This window comes from Salmo trutta, chromosome 27 (genome assembly GCF_901001165.1).
Source record: "Salmo trutta chromosome 27, fSalTru1.1, whole genome shotgun sequence".
Taxonomy (NCBI): domain Eukaryota; kingdom Metazoa; phylum Chordata; class Actinopteri; order Salmoniformes; family Salmonidae; genus Salmo; species Salmo trutta.
The window spans coordinates 34,960,588-34,980,773 of record NC_042983.1 but is presented as its reverse complement, the minus strand read 5'-3'; the positions used below and the strand labels follow the sequence as shown (position 1 = coordinate 34,980,773).

Sequence of the window (20,186 nt, the reverse complement as noted above, 5' to 3'; positions counted from 1 at the left end):
AGTGAGCTGTGTTAGCTGAGAAGAGAAGGAGAGAAGGAAGAGAGAGAGAGGACAAGGGAGAGAGTGGTAAAACAGAGTGTGAACGAGAACAGAGGGAGTTAAACATGATGTTAGAGAGTGCATGGGAGGACAGAGTAGGATGTTAGAGTGAAAGGACAGAGTGGGCAGCAGGGAGAAAGAGGGCAGAGAAAGTGAGAGCTGGGGGAGGGGGATGTTGCTAGGCTGTTGCTTGGCTGGCTGTCTGTCTCCTCCTGCACCCTCCTGGCTCCTGACTGGTGTCTTTCAAAAGGAAGCTGGCTCAAGTCAAGGCATTTCACTGGTTTCTGAGCACACAGAGGGCAGGCCTGCTCCTAGTCCTAACCACACCAGGACCCAAGCTGGGGCCAGCAGGGGCGTGGGTGACCATACACAATGCCCCCTTTCTCTACCGCCTATCCCCATGCCCACTCCCTCTCCACAACTGCAAGGCACAACTGCGGTGCGACAGCCATGCAGGGCACAGTTGCAAAGACAGACAGACATACAAAGACAGAAAGAGACAGTCTTTACATCTGGGTCTTTGACTGAGTCCCAATATGATAGAACCCAGAGAGATCAGGATACACACATGTAGTGGCCCTCACCATAACAACAGGATTCTGTATTGACTGAAGGCTTACTTACTGCATACACACAACCCTACAACCGCACTCTCACACACACAACCACACTAACACACTAAAACAACCGCACTAACACACAAACACAACCGCAGAAACACACACACAACCACACACACAACCACACTAACACACTAACACAACCGCACTAACACACAAACACAACCGCACAAACACAACCGCACACATTCGCACTAACACAACCGCACAAACACAACCGCACTCTCACACACACAACCACACACATTCGCACCAACACACTAACACAACCGCACTAACACACAAACACAACCGCACAAACACACACACAACCACACACACAACCGCACTAACACACAAACACAACCGCACAAACTCGCACTCGCACTCACACACACACTCGCACTCTCACACTCGCACACACACACTCGCACTCACACACACTCGCACTCGCACACACTCGCACTCGCACACACTCACACTCGCACACACTCGCACACACTCGCACACACGCACTCGCACACACACACACACGCACTCACACACACACAACCCTACAACTGCACTAACACACAACACTACAACTGCACACACACACACACACACACTCGCACACACACACACACACACACTCGCACTCACTCGCACTCACACACACTCGCACTCACACACACTCGCACTCACACACACTCGCTCGCACTCACACACACACGCTCGCACTCACACACACACACTCGCTCGCACACACACACACTCGCTCGCACTCGCACACACTCGCACACACTAGCACTCACTCGCACTCTCACACACACTCTCACACACTCTCACACACTCTCACACACTCGCACTCACACATACACACACACACGCACAACCACACTAACACACACCCACCTGCACTAACACACATACACACCCGCACTAACACACATACCCACCCGCACTAACACATACACACACCCACACAACCGCACTAACACCCACACACACACACACACAACCGCACTCTCACACACAACCACAACCACACACACACACACACCCACAACTGCACTAACACACACACACACACACACACACACACACACACACACACACACAACTGCACTCTCTCACACATACACAACCCTACCGCACTAACACACACCCGCACTCACACACACACACACACCCACACACACACAACCGCACTCTCTCACACACACACAACCGCACTCTCTCACACACCCGCACTCACACACCCGCACACACACACACACCACAACAAACCACAAACAACAACACACACAAACAACAACCACACACAAACAACAACACACACACCTACAACTGCACTAACACACACAACCACAACACCGCACTTACACAACCCTACAACCGCACTAACACACACACACACACCCGCACACTATATATCCAGCTACACCAAATGCTTATCTGGGATGGCTTAGCACACCTTCTGTGTGGAAGGCATATCTGGGATCAGTTAAGCTATTTCCACAACCTGACAGCTGAACTAACACTGGGAGAGGAGACCCTGGATCTCCCTGCTGACTGGATGTGAATTAATGAATGGATGGATGGAGGAATGAATGGATGGAGGAATGAATGGATGGATGGAGGAATGGATGGATGGATGGATGGATGGAGGAATGAATGGATGGATGGATGGAGGAATGAATGGATGGATGGAGGAATGGATGAATGGATGGAGGAATGGATGGATGGATGAATGGATGGAGGAATGAATGAATGGATGGAGGAATGAATGAATGGATGGATGGATGGATGGAGGAATGGATGAATGGATGGACAGACCTTTGTAGTAGCTTTGAGCATACACCATCACTTTTACTCTTCTGGGTCTTAAACCAAGTAAACAACCAATAAATCAACAAGTAAATCAAAATAAACAGAGTTGACCTAAATACATGATGGCCTAGTCCTCAGCATACCAGGACCAGCAGGGACAGCCTTCATATCAGTGTTGTTAGTCTACATTATGGAACATGTTTATTCATCACGGCCCACCAATACACCACGTATCAAAATGAACCATGTAGTTAACACTACAGTGATCCTGTGGTAACACCATACCATTGTGACAAGGTCAAGGAAACAAAAGTGTCTCTTTAATAGTACAGGGTATTCCACTTACAGTGGACTATTGTTGAGAGTAGCAACAGGTACAGTATGTAGGCTACTTTTCATTGCTTTTGTTGCATACAACAGTTGTCAGTGTATCATCACAGCAGATAAGAGAGGGAGAAGCTGCTCCATGCCATTGTTGTGTTGCTCAGCCTGGGTAGGGCTGGCTGGGTGTTACTGGGGAGGAGTTCACTTGTTGGGTCAACTAATCCTCTCTGTCCCTGAGCAGCTGATCTGTGATCTTTCTAATATCTCACCAAACAGAGGCAGCATCCGGTGGAATAACAAGGGGAGAGGAACGGAGGAGGAGATGGGAGAAGACCGGACGGGAGGGGAGGAGATGGGAGAAGACCGGACGGGAGGGGAGGAGATGGGAGAAGACCGGACGGGAGGGGAGGAGATGGGAGAAGACCGGACGGGAGGGGAGGAGATGGGAGAAGTAGATGGGAGAAGACCGGACGGGAGGGGAGGAGATGGGAGAAGACCGGACGGGAGGGGAGGAGATGGGAGAAGACCGGACGGGAACGGAGGAGATGGGAGAAGACCGGACGGGAGGGGAGGAGATGGGAGAAGACCGGACGGGAGGGGAGGAGATGGGAGAAGACCGGACGGGAGGGGAGGAGATGGGAGAAGACCGGACGGGAACGGAGGAGATGGGAGAAGACCGGACGGGAGGGGAGGAGATGGGAGAAGACCGGACGGGAGGGGAGGAGATGGGAGAAGACCAGACGGGAGGGGAGGAGATGGGAGAAGACCGGACGGGAGGGGAGGAGATGGGAGAAGACCGGACGGGAGGAGATGAGATGGGAGAAGACCGGACGGGAGGGGAGGAGATGGGAGAAGACCGGACGGGAGGGGAGGAGATGGGAGAAGACCGGACGGGAGGAGATGAGATGGGAGAAGACCGGACGGGAGGGGAGGAGATGGGAGAAGACCGGACGGGAGGGGAGGAGATGGGAGAAGACCGGACGGGAGGAGATGAGATGGGAGAAGACCGGACGGGAGGGGAGGAGATGGGAGAAGACCGGACGGGAGGAGATGAGATGGGAGAAGACCGGACGGGAGGGGAGGAGATGGGAGAAGACCAGACGGGAGGGGAGGAGATGGGAGAAGACCGGACGGGAGGGGAGGAGATGGGAGAGGAACGGAGGAGGAGGAGATGGGAGAGGAATGGAGGAGATGAGATGGGAGGAGAGGTACGGAGGTGAGGGGAAGAGATGGCAGAGGAACGGAGGGGAGGCGAGGGGAGGGGAACAACAGCCCAGAAGTATCTTGCTGCACTCCAGTCTGGACCCCTGCTGAGTGGGGCAGGGTGCACACACACACACACACACACACACACACACACACACACACACACACACACACACACACAATGTGGTACAGTATGTTTCCAAAGAAGATCAGAACAGAGTAGTAAGGTTCTTCAATGAAAAGAACACCCTCCCTACAGTCAAACACGGGGAGGTTTGATAATGCTGTGGGGTTGCTTTGCTGCCTCTGGTACTGGGGCCTTGAATGTGCATCATGACATCAGCAGATTATAAAAGGTGTTTTGGAGTCCAATGTTCAACCCAGTGTCCAAAAACTGGGTCTCCATTGAAGGTTGTGGGTTTTCCAGCAGAACAACAACCGCAAACACACATCAAAAAGCACCCAGGGCCTCCCGGGTGGCGCAGTGGTCTAAGGCACTGCATCGCAGTGCTAGCTGTGCCACTAGAGATCCTGGTTCGAGTCCAGGCTCTGTCGCAGCCGGCCGTGACCGGGAGGCCCATGGGGTGGTGCACAATTGGCCCTGCATCGTCTGGGTTAGGGAGGGTTTGGCCGCGCACTAGCGACTCCTGTGGCGAGCCGGGCGCAGTGCACGCTGACCAGGTCGCCAGGTGTACGGTGTTTCCTCCGACACATTGGTGCGGCTGGCTTCCAGGTTGGATGTGCAATGTGTCAGGAAGCAGTGTTTCGGAGGACGCATGGCTCTCGACCTTCGCCTCTTCCGAGTCCGTACGGGAGTTGCAGCGATGAGACAAGACTGTAACTACTACCAATTGGATACCACGAAATTGGGGAGAAAAAAAAGGGTACCCAGGAACAGTTCAAGGAGGAACGCTGGACTATTCTGGAATGGACGGCAAAGAGTCACGATCTGAAAGCACATCCATTACCTATGGCGAGAGCTGAAAACAGCAGTTGGTGGAGGGCACCCCTCAAACGTGAAAGAATTAGAGCAGTTTGCTGAAGATGAGCCCAATTGCCAGTAGAAAGGTGCAGGAAGCTACAAGAAGCATTTGTCAGGAGTTATCTTGGCCAAAAGCTGTGCAAACAAGTACTAGTTTCAGGGTGCCAATAATGTTGTCCATGCCAATTGTATTTATTTTCGGAATTAAATTTCTAAACTTAAGTTTGCAAAAATACAATTTATTCTGCAATGTTGAAAATCCAATAACAATGGGTGGAGCTCAAACGTTTTTTTTCTTCTTCAAATTTCAACTTACTTTAGAAGAAATGGAGAATTATTTAAGAAAAGTGCAAGGGTGACCTATCATATAGTGTATTTGACCTTAGATAGCACTCTGGGCCACTCTCCAGGACACAGGCTAATTATAGCCATTTAGGGCCCTCCCCTCTGCCTGTGACCCCTCAGTAAAAGGACAGGGGGCATGGGACTGGCCAGTGACTTGGAGGACAGAGCCCTGGAGAGCACACTCACTAATGCAGTCACTCAGGCATCTCCACTATATCTGTCAATGATCTACAGTGTGTGTGTGTGTGTGTGTGTGTGTGTGTGTGTGTGTGTGTGTGTGTGTGTGTGTGTGTGTGTGTGTGTGTGTGTGTGTGTGTGTGTGTGTGTGTGTGTGTGTATACAGGCATCATGCTGACCCCTCTATTGGGAACCATTTGTTTCACTGGGCTGTTTCCTGTTCCCATCAGCCAGCAGTGGGCTGGGAATTCCTGCATTCCGTAGACAAAAGGGCTTCACAGCGCTGTCACTGACTAGGTGTTTTACTGTGGCCCTTAGGAGCGTCATAACTGAGGTGAGAGAGAGACGTGAAAAAAAGGAAAACAAGAATCGCAGCTCACAGAGGAGCCAAGAATGTGGTGATTCCTATTTTAAAAAGGGACTTGTTAAAGGGTAGGTAACATACACTTAACCACATGCAACATATGGATTTGCAATAGTATATGCATCAAAAGTCCTAATGCAAAATTACACCTATTTTTCAAGTTATTACATGAAACTGATCAGAATTCCAGAGAATGCCAAAGTCATGCCAGAAAATGTTTTTGTGGGGTGTAACGTTATATGGAGGATCCGGCAAGCTAGGCTATTCCCTATAATGTAGACTTCAACAGAAATAACTTCAAATGTATATTGAACAAAAATATAACATATGTAAAGTGTTATTCCCATGTTTCATGAGCTGAAATAAAAGATCCCAGACATGATGAATGTCCAACAAAGCTGTTGCCAGAGAATTGAATGTTCATTTCTCTACCATAAGCCGCCTCCAACATCGTTTTTGAGAATTTGGCAGCACGTCCAAAATCAGCCTCACAACCGCAGAACACATTTAACCACAGCAGCCCAGTACCTCGACAGACGGGTTCTTCACCTGCGGTTCACCGGATCGTCTGAGACAAGCCACTAGGACAGCTGATGAAACTGTGGATTTACACAACTGAATAATTTTTGCACAAACTGTCAGAAACTGTCTCAAGGAAGCTCATCTGTGTGCTCGTCGTCCTCACCAGGGTCTTGACATGACTGCAGTGCGGTGTCGTTAAGGTCTTTAGTCGGAAAATGCTCACCTTCGATGGCCACTGGTATGCTGGAGAAGTGTGCTCTTCACGGATGAAAGTCAGTTTCAACTGTACCGGGCAGATGGCAGACTACGTGTATGGGATCGTGTGGGCGACCGGTTTGTTGATGTCAACGTTGTGAACAGAGTGCCCCATGGTGGCGGTGGGGTTATGGTATGGGCAGGCATAAGCTACGAACAACGAACACAATTGTATTTTGTAGGCCGTCATTGTAAATATTAATTTATTCTTAACTGACTTGCCTAGTTAAATAAAGGTTCAATTGAAAAAATAAAAATATATCAATATGTCAATTTGAATGCACAGAGATACCGTGACGAAATCCTGAGGCCCATTGTCGTGCCATTCATCCGCCGCCATCACCTCATGTTTCAGCATAATAATGTCACAACGATCTGTACACAATTCCTTGAAGCTGAAAATGTCCCAGTTCTTCCATGTTAATATAAGGAAATCAGTCAATTGAAATAATTTCATTAGGCCCTAATCACCAGACATGTCACCCATTGAGCATGTTTGGGATGCTCTGGATCGACGTGTACGACAGCGTGTTCCAGTTCCCACAAATATCCAGCAACTTTGAACAGCCATTGAAGAGGAGTGGGACAACAATCCACAGGCCACAATTAACAACCTGGTCAACTCTATGCAAAGAGTGTCACAATGCATGAGGCAAATGGGCACACCAGATACTGACTGGTTTTCTGATCCATGTCCCCACCTGTAAGGTATCTGTGACCAACAGACGCATATCTTTATTCCCAGTCATGTGAAATGCATTGATTAGGGCCTAATGAAATTATTTCAATTTACTGATTTCCTTATATTAACTGTAACTCAGTAAAATCTTTGAAATTGTCGCATGTTGCATTTATATTTTTGTTCAGTGTATATATATATATATATATATATGTATAACTTTGAGCTGGATTGCCTGTCTTTGCAATTCGTATATTCTGGTAATAGACGCCCAATGGGCTTTTTTGCGTTGTTGGTGCCCCCTTGTGTACTAAGCCGGTAATACCGTAAATCCCGGTGTGAGAGAAGGACGGTATGAGGGTACGAGGATAGGAAAATCTGGATACAGCCCAACCCTACCACCTAACCAGTTATCAAATAATGTTACCGGTAAATGCAGTTATATCTTAGCCAGCAAGCCAGCCAGCTATAGCTAGTTATTTTGCCAGGGACCTCACAATACAATATTATCATGATACTTTGGTGCCAATACTATATTTATTGCGATTCCCACGATTCTATTTCTATTGCGATTCGATACAAGGATTGTATTGTGTTCTAAATATATTGCTCACCATATGTCTGCTGCAGAGGCACAAGAGAGAGCCATGAGAAAACAAGTTTTATCAGTCATGGAAATAAAAGTGAAAATAAAAGCTGAAAATAAATTGGCTCCCTTTAAGAAAAGAAAAGGAGAACAAGCTATGAAGGAAAAATACTGGAGTTTTTGTGCAGGTACAGCCAACTAGAGCAAACATATTGCGATATTGTCAAAATGACCCAAAATATCGTCAAAAAGAATATCCCGATATGGAACAATCAATTTTACCCCATCACTATTAGCTAGACAGCTAACTAGCCTAGATAGTCAACCACCACAGTCGACATAGCCAAGTAGTAAGCCAGAGAACACCACCAACTAGTCTAGCACAGGCAGGAACCCACAAAACACAAAAAAAAGCCAGCAAATAGAGTTACCAATTGATGGCTTAGCTACCAAAGAAGAGCCTAGGAGAGAGGTGCTTCAGAGGGAGAGGCCTTTTCATCAGCCGAGGGAGAGTCAGCTAATCCAATAGCGATATTATGAGGTAAATCCACAGTGAACTTATTTGGTTTATCTCCATCACTACTGACACTCACAATGTACCCGTAGGTTGGTAGGCAACAGAGGATGCAGGCATCACATTCACGCTCGGCACAGCACCTGGTTTCAGTCAGAGTCTCATTCCGAATACTGTCTTCTACTGGTTATAGCCATCGAAGTCCTCCGAGGTGAAATTAACACTGCATACAGTAGACGTCCCGCGGTTACCTTACTCCAATTCGCTTGTTTCAACCGGACAAACCGGTCCCAATTTAAAGCTAGCTTTCCGTTTCTGGGCCACAAATGAGTCGTAACCTCATCCGTGTGGGTATTACTGCAACCACCAACAACAAATCTCCTTGGCATATTTATCTTTTTAAAAAGCTGTTGGGTCTGAAATATAAACTAACACTAGCTACAGACCACGGAAACCTAAAACAACTCACCTTGCTCGACTACCAAATGCACAGGAGAAGAGATGTACTTTGTTGTATTAATTTATATTGTTTCTTCTTCATGGATGTACATAGTAGTTCACCAATGCCAACACTTGGTCTTGAATGTAATTACATACTAGCATGGCTAGTAGCTAACATTGGCCAGCCGGAGCTAGCTAGGTAGCACCAGTTCTCCACATTACAGTTACAATAGTGCATTGTGGGAGGTTCCGAAGATATCCGGAAAAATATGTTGACTACAACTAAGTTACTAAGTCATTGACCACACTACATTGTAACTTTGGTGAGTAAAAACTCATGGTATCTACCCTTTAAAACCTGAACAAACAGGGAAGTTGTAAGGAGGGTAAGGAGAGTCTACCTGGATGACTGAAAACAAACCAAGGAGTAAGGGAATATAACTTGCTGTGAGTGGAGCATTGACATACTCTGATTATGTAAAGGTCTGGAATGCTGGCTCTGACCCTCTGGGTGTGTTCTCTTGTTCTATGCAAGCACTGCAGCTCCGGACGGCTGCCCATCTATAACCAATGGATGCTTTACCAGTAGAACTACAGGAACTAAGCTGAGAACTCATGTTTGCACCCTGGACAGACACAGGCCTCCCAGACAGCAACAAGGGGGAAGTTTAGATCATCCACAGCACTCTTCTAAACTACCTACCTTTAGGGCAAAAGATGGTCTGCTACAGCTAATGGAGGCCACACTGCAGTACACGGAGAACTCAGCATGGAGTTCTAGTGGGTCGCACATCTCTACCACATATATATAATCCATTCCAGCAACCCACCCAGACAGGGAAACCATTGAGGACACTGAAGAGAAACACAAGCCTGTCCAAGCAACACTGTTTACTGAGATGCTACACTGACAACCCAGTTGGGATCTCTTTGTTGAGAAAGTATCTGCCACCCCTCTCTGCCAGCACAGAACACAGATTCAGCATGTAGAATGACTGGCTTTTTCCAGTTTGTTTGTGAAGTAAACAAGTCAGTGGCTCAAAGGAAGCTCTTTCATAGAGTATAAATGAGTAGTTTGAGACTGATTGACTTCTGGTGACTAGGATGAAAGGGTACAACTCGTGAGAGCATCAGTGATGATTCTGTAATGGCTGAGGGATTGAGGATTCAACGGGGAGGCAGGGAACGTCAGGGGCAAAGCCGGTGTTCTAAATTCCCTTCTGGACACAAAGGAGACCCATCTGGGTGGGGGTGTCCGTGTGTGGTCTTGGTCTTCTATCCTCATGGGGACCTGAAAATCCCAAATGTCCCCACAAGGAGAGTAAAATGAGGGAAATTCTTCCTCGTGGGAACATTTCCCACGTCTCCATGAGGACAAAGGCTATTTTCATCTTAGGGGTTAGGTTTAGGGTTAGAATTAGGGTTAAGGGTTAGGTTTAGGTGTTAGGGTTTGGGAAAATAGGATTTTGAATGGAAATAAACTTCAGGTCCCCAAGAGGATAGAAGAACAAGTGTGTGTGTGCCCATTAGACACCTACTGTTCTATTAACAAGTCATGTTGTCCATCGTATGCTCAAATGGACCACCTGGCTTTCTGTTTGGGCCAGATTAACTACAACACAGCTCCATGTGTAGAGTGGAGGTGAGATGCCAACTTGTGCCATGGTGATACTACTGCCCCAACATAGCACCCTTCAGGTCCCACAGTGGCAGAGGCTGACACTCCCATTGTCACTTAGATGGTGGGTCGCGACCTTCAATGGGTTTGAATGTTGTTGTTTTTTATTGTAATAAAATACTCCAGTCTGAACTTAAACAACTAAAACCAGGTAGAAAATGTGTAAAAATTATAATGAACCTATATTTAAAAATAATTTAACCTCTATACTAGTTTTTAAAATGTAGAGTTATTAGCAGTGCTATTTCACGGATGTGGTTGATTGTGTTCTCAAACCAGTGAGCTTAACATTATGGGCAAAATGTAATTATTGACAGTAAAAAAAGGTGGGACTGTTGTCATTTAATTGGTACATTTACTATCAATATAGAATGAAACATAGCTTTCCAGATTGCAACAACTAAAAAAATCACGATGAGAATATTGGATCATGACAGAAAACCTGGTTCAATTTGGGTCCCAAGGTAAAACCAGTAGATGTGATGCCCCTAACACACAAAAGCTGCAGAGCACAGAGCTAACATAGTTTCACAATAGAGCAGCCAAGCGTCCAAAAATGTTACATTAGAATTTCCTTTTGATATTCCCTGTATGATTTCCAATGGCCATGTGTCTCCTGCATCTCTCCTCAGATTAAAGCCTCCATGCAGTGTATTTAATGTTATCTTTAAATCATCACTGTATGTCTAATAAAACACGGTGTGTGTTTATTTAACTTTTTAGTGACAGGGGGCAGTATTCGGAAATTCGGATGAATGACGTGCCCAAATTAAACTGCCTACTACTCGGGCTCAGAACGTAAGATATGCATATTATTAGTAGATTTAGATAGAAAACACTCTGAAGTTTCTACAACTGTTTGATGATGTCTGTGAGTATAACAGAACTCATATGGCAGGCAAAAACCTGAGAAAAAATCCAACCAGGAAGTGGTTTGTAGTTTTTCAAGACTGGGCCTATTCAGTATACAGTGACTTAGGGTTCATTTTGCACTTCCTAAGGCTTCCACTAGATGTCAACAGTCTTTAGAAAGTTGTTTGAGGCTTCTATGGTGAACAGAGAACGAACAAAGGAAGTTGGAAGTTATTGACTCAGAAAGGACATGGCCTCAATTGCGCGCATTCATGTGAGAGGTAGCTGTGTTCCATTACATTTTTGAAGACATTTGAATCGTCCAGTTGGAATATTATTGAACTTTTATGTTAAAAAGGCCCTAAAGATTGATGCTATACATCGTTTGACATGTTTCTACGAACGTAAATATAACTTTTTTTAACTTTTCGTCGTGAGATTTTTGGCGCGCTTCCTACATTTGCAGTAGCTTACTGAACGCGCTAACAAAGAGGACATAAATGATGGACTTTATCGAACAAAACAACATTTATTGTGGACCTGGGATTCCTAGGAGTACATTCTGATGAAGATCATCAAAGGTAAGTGAATATTTATAATGCTATTTATGATTTTAGATGACTCCAAAATGGCGGGTATCTGTATTGCCTGCTGTTGTTTTCTGAGCGCAGTACTCAGATGATTGCAAAGTGTGCTTTCCCCGTGAAGCTTTTCTGAAATTTGTCACAGCGGTTGCATTAAGGAGATGTTTATCTATAATTCTTTGAATAACAGTTTAATATTTTATCAACGTTTATGATGAGTATTTCTATAAATTCATGTGCTCATTCACCGGAAGTTTTTGGAGGAAAAGCATTTCTGAACATTATGCCAATGTAAAAATGGGGTTTTTGGATATAAATATGAACTTTATCGAGCAAAACATACATGTATTGTGTAACATGAAGTCCTATGAGTGCCATCTGATGAAGATCATCAAAGGTTAGTGCTTAATTTTAGCTGTATTTCTGTTTTTTGTGACGCCTGTCCTTGCTTGGAAAATGGCTGTGTGGCTTTTATTTTTTAGGCACCGTCCTAACATAATCTAATGTTTTGCTTTCGCCGTAAAGCCTTTTTGAAATCGGACAATGTGGTTCGATTAAGGAGAAGTGTATCCTTAAAATGGTGTAAAATATTAGTATGTTTGAGAAATTTGAATTATGAGGTTTTTGCTGTTTTGAATTTGCCGCCCTGCTATTTCACTGGCTGTGTCTCACAGGTGGGATGGTAGCGTCCCACATAGCCCAGAGAGGCTACTGAAAATAACTCCAAAATATAATTGTAATAATTTATTTCCCCAAGCATCTTTTGGCCATTGAAATGCTGTCTGTGTGGGAGTTTGGAAATAAATCAGAATATATTTACATACACAGCCCTGATTGGCTGATAGGATGGTCTAGAGCCCACTCTCTTACCCAGATGAATGGTCATTGGTCTATTATAAATCAGATCAGATTGTGATGTCATGATCTGGGCCAAAAACTCCATCCCACCTGAACAGGCAGACATTTCTGCCATCTTTTCAAACAGCTCATACACAAAAAGGGCATTATCATAATTTTCACAATTTCAGAGTGTTATTTTAACCTTCTTGTGCGGAAATATGCAATGCCCTTTTAGTTCAGACACTCTGCTCATCAAAGAACAAAAGAACAGACTGTGTTCTCTGAGGTGGACTGTAATGCTCAGCTTAGTCCCAAAATGACTAAATTGTTATCTATAATGTTCACATCAATGATATCACACTGACTACGTCAGAACCAGTACAGTCCTATTTCACTTGGAAATGGATAAGTATTGCATCCTTAGGCCTCTCTTCCTTTCCAGCTCTCTTTCCCTGGCACAAGCACCCACTTTTTCCCCATTGGGGACTTGTGAGTCCCACACATACAGTATGCAGCTGCAGATGGAGTGTTAGTAAGCTGGGTTAGAGAGTAACTAACTGTACATGGCTTGTGGTGTTTTCTGTTCTCTCTCACTGAGAACTTCTGGAGACCACACCAGAGTAAGCATGACACCTTGGTCAGGGACATTCTTCAGCTAGCCCCTCCTAACTCTTAATATGTAAAAGCAGCAGCGCTGGGAACTCAGTAAACTGGCTCATGTAGTCTACTGTATGTACCCAGTTCAGGGGAAAGTCGAAGTGAGAGCCTATACACGCTGGTCCCTGCCACATCAGATACTGTCTGAGATAGACCATAGCTTACTCGCTCTCCCTGTCTATTGCCACCCTATGATTTGTACAGCTACATTTCGAAATGTAACTTCACTGAAACGCCCTGATTGACTTGGGTGAGAAGGCAAAGATATGACATGACAACACCGCACATCGACTAGCAGGTGAAAGAAGAGCTAGGACATCAGCTCCTGTGAGAGGCGCTGGGAATCAGATGTGACAGTGATAGTTTCCAGAAAAGTACAGTCAACCTTTGGGTATGGTCTACGTTAATTACCTGTAAACTCAGGGCAATCTGGCGGATGTACATCATGTTCAGGTCCTCCAAAATGCGCAGTTTGTCCTCCATGTCAGCGTATCTGTCCATTGGCATCCCTCGAAGAAATATCCACAAATTGAGGTAGCCTATGATTGAAGGTTTTCACTTCCACGCCCCCCTTTTAAAATGAATTTGTTACAAATGTGAGGCGTTTAAGGGAGCTGAGAACTCAAATTCCCAAGGGAAGAAATACTACGAACGCTCATGGTGGCAAATGAAAACTTAGCAGACAGGAACATGAAGAATTAGAGAAAAGACTAACTTTGAAAATGTACTGTTAGATAAAGTACAGGAGGCGCGCAGCAGTCTCCAAATCCAATGCGCAAAGAGCATACGCCATAAACGTTTTGTCTTTCGAAGTATTCAAACCAGTTTCTCTACACAGCCCTGATTGGCTGATAGGATGGTCTAGAGCCCACTCTCTTACCCAGATGAATGGTCATTGGTCTATTATAAATCAGATCAGATTGTGATGTCATGATCTGGGCCAAAAACTCCATCCCACCTGAACAGGCAGACATTTCTGCCATCTTTTCAAACAGCTCATACACAAAAAGGGCATTATCATAATTTTCACAATTTCAGAGTGTTATTTTAACCTTCTTGTGCGGAAATATGCAATGCCCTTTTAGTTCAGACACTCTGCTCATCAAAGAACAAAAGAACAGACTGTGTTCTCTGAGGTGGACTGTAATGCTCAGCTTAGTCCCAAAATGACTAAATTGTTATCTATAATGTTCACATCAATGATATCACACTGACTACGTCAGAACCAGTACAGTCCTATTTCACTTGGAAATGGATAAGTATTGCATCCTTAGGCCTCTCTTCCTTTCCAGCTCTCTTTCCCTGGCACAAGCACCCACTTTTTCCCCATTGGGGACTTGTGAGTCCCACACATACAGTATGCAGCTGCAGATGGAGTGTTAGTAAGCTGGGTTAGAGAGTAACTAACTGTACATGGCTTGTGGTGTTTTCTGTTCTCTCTCACTGAGAACTTCTGGAGACCACACCAGAGTAAGCATGACACCTTGGTCAGGGACATTCTTCAGCTAGCCCCTCCTAACTCTTAATATGTAAAAGCAGCAGCGCTGGGAACTCAGTAAACTGGCTCATGTAGTCTACTGTATGTACCCAGTTCAGGGGAAAGTCGAAGTGAGAGCCTATACACGCTGGTCCCTGCCACATCAGATACTGTCTGAGATAGACCATAGCTTACTCGCTCTCCCTGTCTATTGCCACCCTATGATTTGTACAGCTACATTTCGAAATGTAACTTCACTGAAACGCCCTGATTGACTTGGGTGAGAAGGCAAAGATATGACATGACAACACCGCACATCGACTAGCAGGTGAAAGAAGAGCTAGGACATCAGCTCCTGTGAGAGGCGCTGGGAATCAGATGTGACAGTGATAGTTTCCAGAAAAGTACAGTCAACCTTTGGGTATGGTCTACGTTAATTACCTGTAAACTCAGGGCAATCTGGCGGATGTACATCATGTTCAGGTCCTCCAAAATGCGCAGTTTGTCCTCCATGTCAGCGTATCTGTCCATTGGCATCCCTCGAAGAAATATCCACAAATTGAGGTAGCCTATGATTGAAGGTTTTCACTTCCACGCCCCCCTTTTAAAATGAATTTGTTACAAATGTGAGGCGTTTAAAGGAGCTGAGAACTCAAATTCCCAAGGGAAGAAATACTACGAACGCTCATGGTGGCAAATGAAAACTTAGCAGACAGGAACATGAAGAATTAGAGAAAAGACTAACTTTGAAAATGTACTGTTAGATAAAGTACAGGAGGCGCGCAGCAGTCTCCAAATCCAATGCGCAAAGAGCATACGCCATAAACGTTTTGTCTTTCGAAGTATTCAAACCAGTTTCTCTGTTAAAACTGCACAGCACTGAGTTTTCCGCGAACCAAAGTGGTAGAGAGACGTGTGCGAGCGCCCTAACAGTATACAGTAACACTGTTCATAAAACATACAGCTAGTCCACAGTGCATATTCTTGGCTACTTTTTTTCAAGCAACAAAGGGCCTCTCAAACACCCACAGTCAACACCCCTCCTGGGCAGTTGGGGAAAGAATGGTAATTTTTTAATGCTATTATTCTCTTTGTGTCCTTGCGTCCTGATTGTGAGTGCCGTCTGTCCGCTGTGACAAGACCTCTCCGCAAAAGGGCATCGCCTCCGCGGGAACGAACAGCACAACAACCCCACTGTGCGCAATAATCACCACCGGAGCCGGGGGACCTCGCGCTAAATTAACCCGTACAACGCGCCTCTCGAAACGGAGCATTAAACATAAAATGCGAGAAGAAAAAGAAAGAAAGAAAGAAAGAAAGAAAGAAAGAAAGAAAGAAAGAAAGAGACTCCACTCCCTTTAAAATAAACAAATACGAAATACCAAACAATTAAATGGGCATCTGAAAAAAGGAAGTGGCGAGGGGGATAGCTTTGTTCTTTTCAGACACTTGATAACAAATTATATTAAAACCGTGTCAGATGGCGCATTATCACAGTTTGATAAAACAAGAAACAAATATGCCCAACCTAACAGCAAATTAAAGATTAACCCCTGAAAACCTCGCTGTCATAAGGCAAAGGTGACAATGAATGAGATGAGAAAAATATTTGAATTATTCCTATCTTAAAAATGGACATCGTTCGTTTCTGTATATTCTCGGACGAAAGGGATGCATGATGTCGAACACCGGGGCTTTTGGGATGGCCAATTAAAATACAAATTTACAATTCAAGTCCCGTATGACATAAATCTTTCCATTGCTTATTTAATAATGTATTACAGACTATTCAGGAAAATCCTGTCCATTTAAAAAGAGGCGTCCTCAAACGGGAAACAGGCTAATGGATGGAATTCTCCAATTTAAATAAAACAAAACATTAGCTAGTATCATGAATAAAATTGTGAAAACTATAGGTCTATGACTGAATTTGATACTCTAAAAATAGTCTACAATTTAGGGCTCGCAATCGATGGGAAGTGTATTTCCAAGTTGGAGCCCAATAAATAGTCTACAATTTGGGCTTGCAATCGAAGTGTAATTCCAAGTGGTAGCCTATTAAAGATGTCAGGCGTATATGTTTATGAGAAAAATAGTGTTTTCCAAGCATCGGTGAATTTATTAACAGTATAACTTTCCAGCGTTTTCTCAGTTCACGCAGCCAAATGTTGGTGCCCAGTCTTCAACTCTTGAAGCGCTGTCTCTCTAACTTGCACATTTATAGTTATTTCTAGGTGTACCTCTTCACCAGTGGAACTTCGAGTCCTGAAATTGAGCCAATCCCAAAGCTAAACGTTCTAGAGTCCACTTTCTGCCAAATGTTCCTCTCATTTTCCTCTGAGAAACTTTTAGGTTTGTCTCTTCTGTGTTCTTCAAAACATGAACTGCTCCCATCCCGGGCCGATCGCACCATCATTTTCTGTCTCCTGTCTGATTTGCGCGCGTCCTGTAGCGGGTTCAGGCGTTCCAGTGAATTACAGATGATGTGCCAGTGCATCTGGTGTGCGTGTGCGTGTGTGTGTGTGTGTGTGTCCTTCCATGTGGCGTGGGAGAGACCGCAATAACTACAAGCGAAGCCCCTCACAGGAAACTGGGGCCATCTCGCGCACAACTCTCACGACCTTCTTACGCACAATTCCCTGCTCCCCCCCTGAAAAAACACACACACTTCCATGTCATCCTCACATTACACTTTCAGACAAACACATATTTGCTAAAGTGAATGTTACACTCTAGGGTTTACAAATCAACTGTACTAAGCCCTCCCCATCACAGAGCACATGAGCAGGGCTGAGGGACGGCAGCAGTAGCTCACCAGGTCATTTCCCCAAGAAAAGCCTTCAGCCTGAAGTTTAAATTACCCAGCTAATCTTCCTCAGACACTGGGTTAGGCTATGTACAGTAAGAAAATAGATGTATTGTTCTAGTGGAGGGAGGTGGAAAGATAAATAGTGGATTAGAATGCACTGGAGGGAGGGTGTTGAGTGTTTATGAAAACAGCCTGTGACTGGTTCAGAGGTCAAGCCTCCCAACACCTAGCAGTCCATTCAGAAACTATCTGACATGTGGAACTCTGCAGCAGCCGGTTGGGCAAAATCCTGGATGTAAGTCACTTGTCAAAACTTCAAAACCACAGAACAAAAACAACATTCGAATGTTAAAACACAAACACACTTTTAATCAAGAGAAAGAATCCTCTGCATAGTGCTCTCAGAGGCAGGAGAGAACACCTATTCTCGTCTCTCAATGCTTCTTTCTGCTGAGAAAAGTTCCAATGCTAGCAGGAGGTGTGTGAAGTCACTCCATTGCCCCTGCAGGTATTAGGGCACATCTTTAGATCATGGATTCATGTGATTCTAGGACTACGAGGCAGTGAAATCTATAGACTCTGTTGATGGAGAAGGTCACCTACACAGAGCCAATAACTATTCTAGAACTGTAGCATCAGAACTAATCAGTTGCTTATTTTACATTACAGAACCATTCTATTATAATGTACCTGCATCTATGTTCACCATATTTGATCAAATAGGAGAACGTGGGAAATATGATGACCATGTCCCAAGGTGAGCTGGGCCGAGAGAGAGAGAGAATCTTATCACATAACACACACATTCCTCAGTGTGCCAGTCTAGCTTGCCCTGGACCTTATGTAACAGCCTGGGATGTTGGGCTGCGTTCACAATGCCCGGCATGCTCTGTGTTCCTGAGCGGATGTGTAGAGTAATATGGGACATTTCCTGTCTGTAATCAGCAGGGTGGAATACACAGCCAGTCGGCCAGTCAATAGGTAGTGGCTATTGGCTACAGACCAGCCAGAGATGGCCAATCCGGGCCTTTGTTCCTCACCTGATTAAACTCCACATGATCTAGAGGTCGAAGACTATGATGGATATAGTCTTCGATATTATGAATCAGATGTTTTAGTGTGGGGTCGAAACAAATCCTGCATACACTGGAGCCCTTCAAGAGCAGGGTTGGCCAGTCACTGCTATGGATACATTGGTAGGGGAGGAAGGGATGGCAGCTAAGAAGATAAAGGGAGAGTGTAACTTTAGCCCATTAAACATTAACCAACCAGCATGACTGAATTGGATTCTTTCACATGAGGAGAGAAACCCCCTGTTGGTTTGACTGTTTACTGTTCAGGTCATAAGTCAACCTACTGAATCACTAGGTTAGATGGGCCTGTCTAAAAACCCATTCCAATTCTGATCTCTGGCCCAATTATTGGCAATGTTGATCGGTCTAATGACAACTATTGAAAACATTTTTTTTTAAATTGGGCTTCCTGTGTAAACACAGTCAGAGTAGGAAAGGGAGTACAGATACATGGGAATGTGTCGAACTGACCAAGTTGCAAAGGTCCAAAATACTTGAAGCATTTCTATCAAAAAGGACCCATGAACACCGACATGAAGTTCCTAGGTGCACATCAAAGTGGGTGTCAAATTTGAACCTTTCTTCATCTTCAAAATGTAGCAGAAGTAAAGGCTTTGATTTCTGAATAAACACACAGAAGGGGTCTAAGAAAGCATCTACCAGAAACATTCTTAAAAAAGGTATAAGAAATACATCAAACACAATCATGTTGACGTAAAGACCACTGCCAACTAATATCAACACTTATATTTAGTTAACAAATTATTTACCTTCCGTAAATATTGCCTTCTGTCTTGTAATTTACAATTACCAACAACCCATATATCTTGAAGATATTTTCTAATTTCTCTCCCTCATGAGGAAGGATAATGAAAGTTCACAGAAGTAACAAGTAATGGTAGACCTGTCATATTAGTTATAGATATTTTACTGATATCAATTTTATTTATGAATTAAGTGATTCAAACTCGTAATTCTGTTACCAAATTGGAATTACCCCAAAAATCCTTAATGGAAATACTGCAACTGAAATGGCTTCAATGGGAAATCATAATAGTCATGAACCACAGTTGGGTCACCTGCTACTGTCCTCCCTTCCACCAGCATACTGTTATGTTCAGCTCATAACTGTTTTATATCTCTTTCTTTCATCTGGTGGTCAAACCATGAGTGTTAACACAGTCTGAACAACCCCTCACTCTCTCCAGTTAATGTCACCTGCTACTGTCCTCCCTTCCACCAGCATACTGTTATGTTCAGCTCATAAATGGAAATCTGAACCTATCATAGATTTAATCTTCACAAGTTTGGGTGGCAGTGAATAGAGCACAGTACAATATAGTACAGTAGAGCATAGTATATTTTACTGTA

The 20,186-nt window shown here is 44.6% G+C and overlaps 1 protein-coding gene across 9 annotated transcripts in view; it reads right to left on the bottom strand.

The window, feature by feature from the left end:
- Nucleotides 1–20,186, bottom strand: part of rtkna (rhotekin a) — a 112,733-nt gene that overhangs the window by 51,783 nt on the left and 40,764 nt on the right. For 2 of the 9 annotated variants that reach the window (XM_029717875.1, XM_029717876.1), the window contains exon 1: nucleotides 13,868–14,270. The exons of the other annotated variants lie outside the window; for them this stretch is intronic. In XM_029717875.1, coding sequence (XP_029573735.1) covers nucleotides 13,868–13,963 — 96 coding nt within the window. In that variant the 5' untranslated portion in view covers nucleotides 13,964–14,270. Of the gene's footprint in view, nucleotides 1–13,867; nucleotides 14,271–20,186 lie in introns of those variants that run through there. 9 annotated transcript variants of the gene reach the window in all.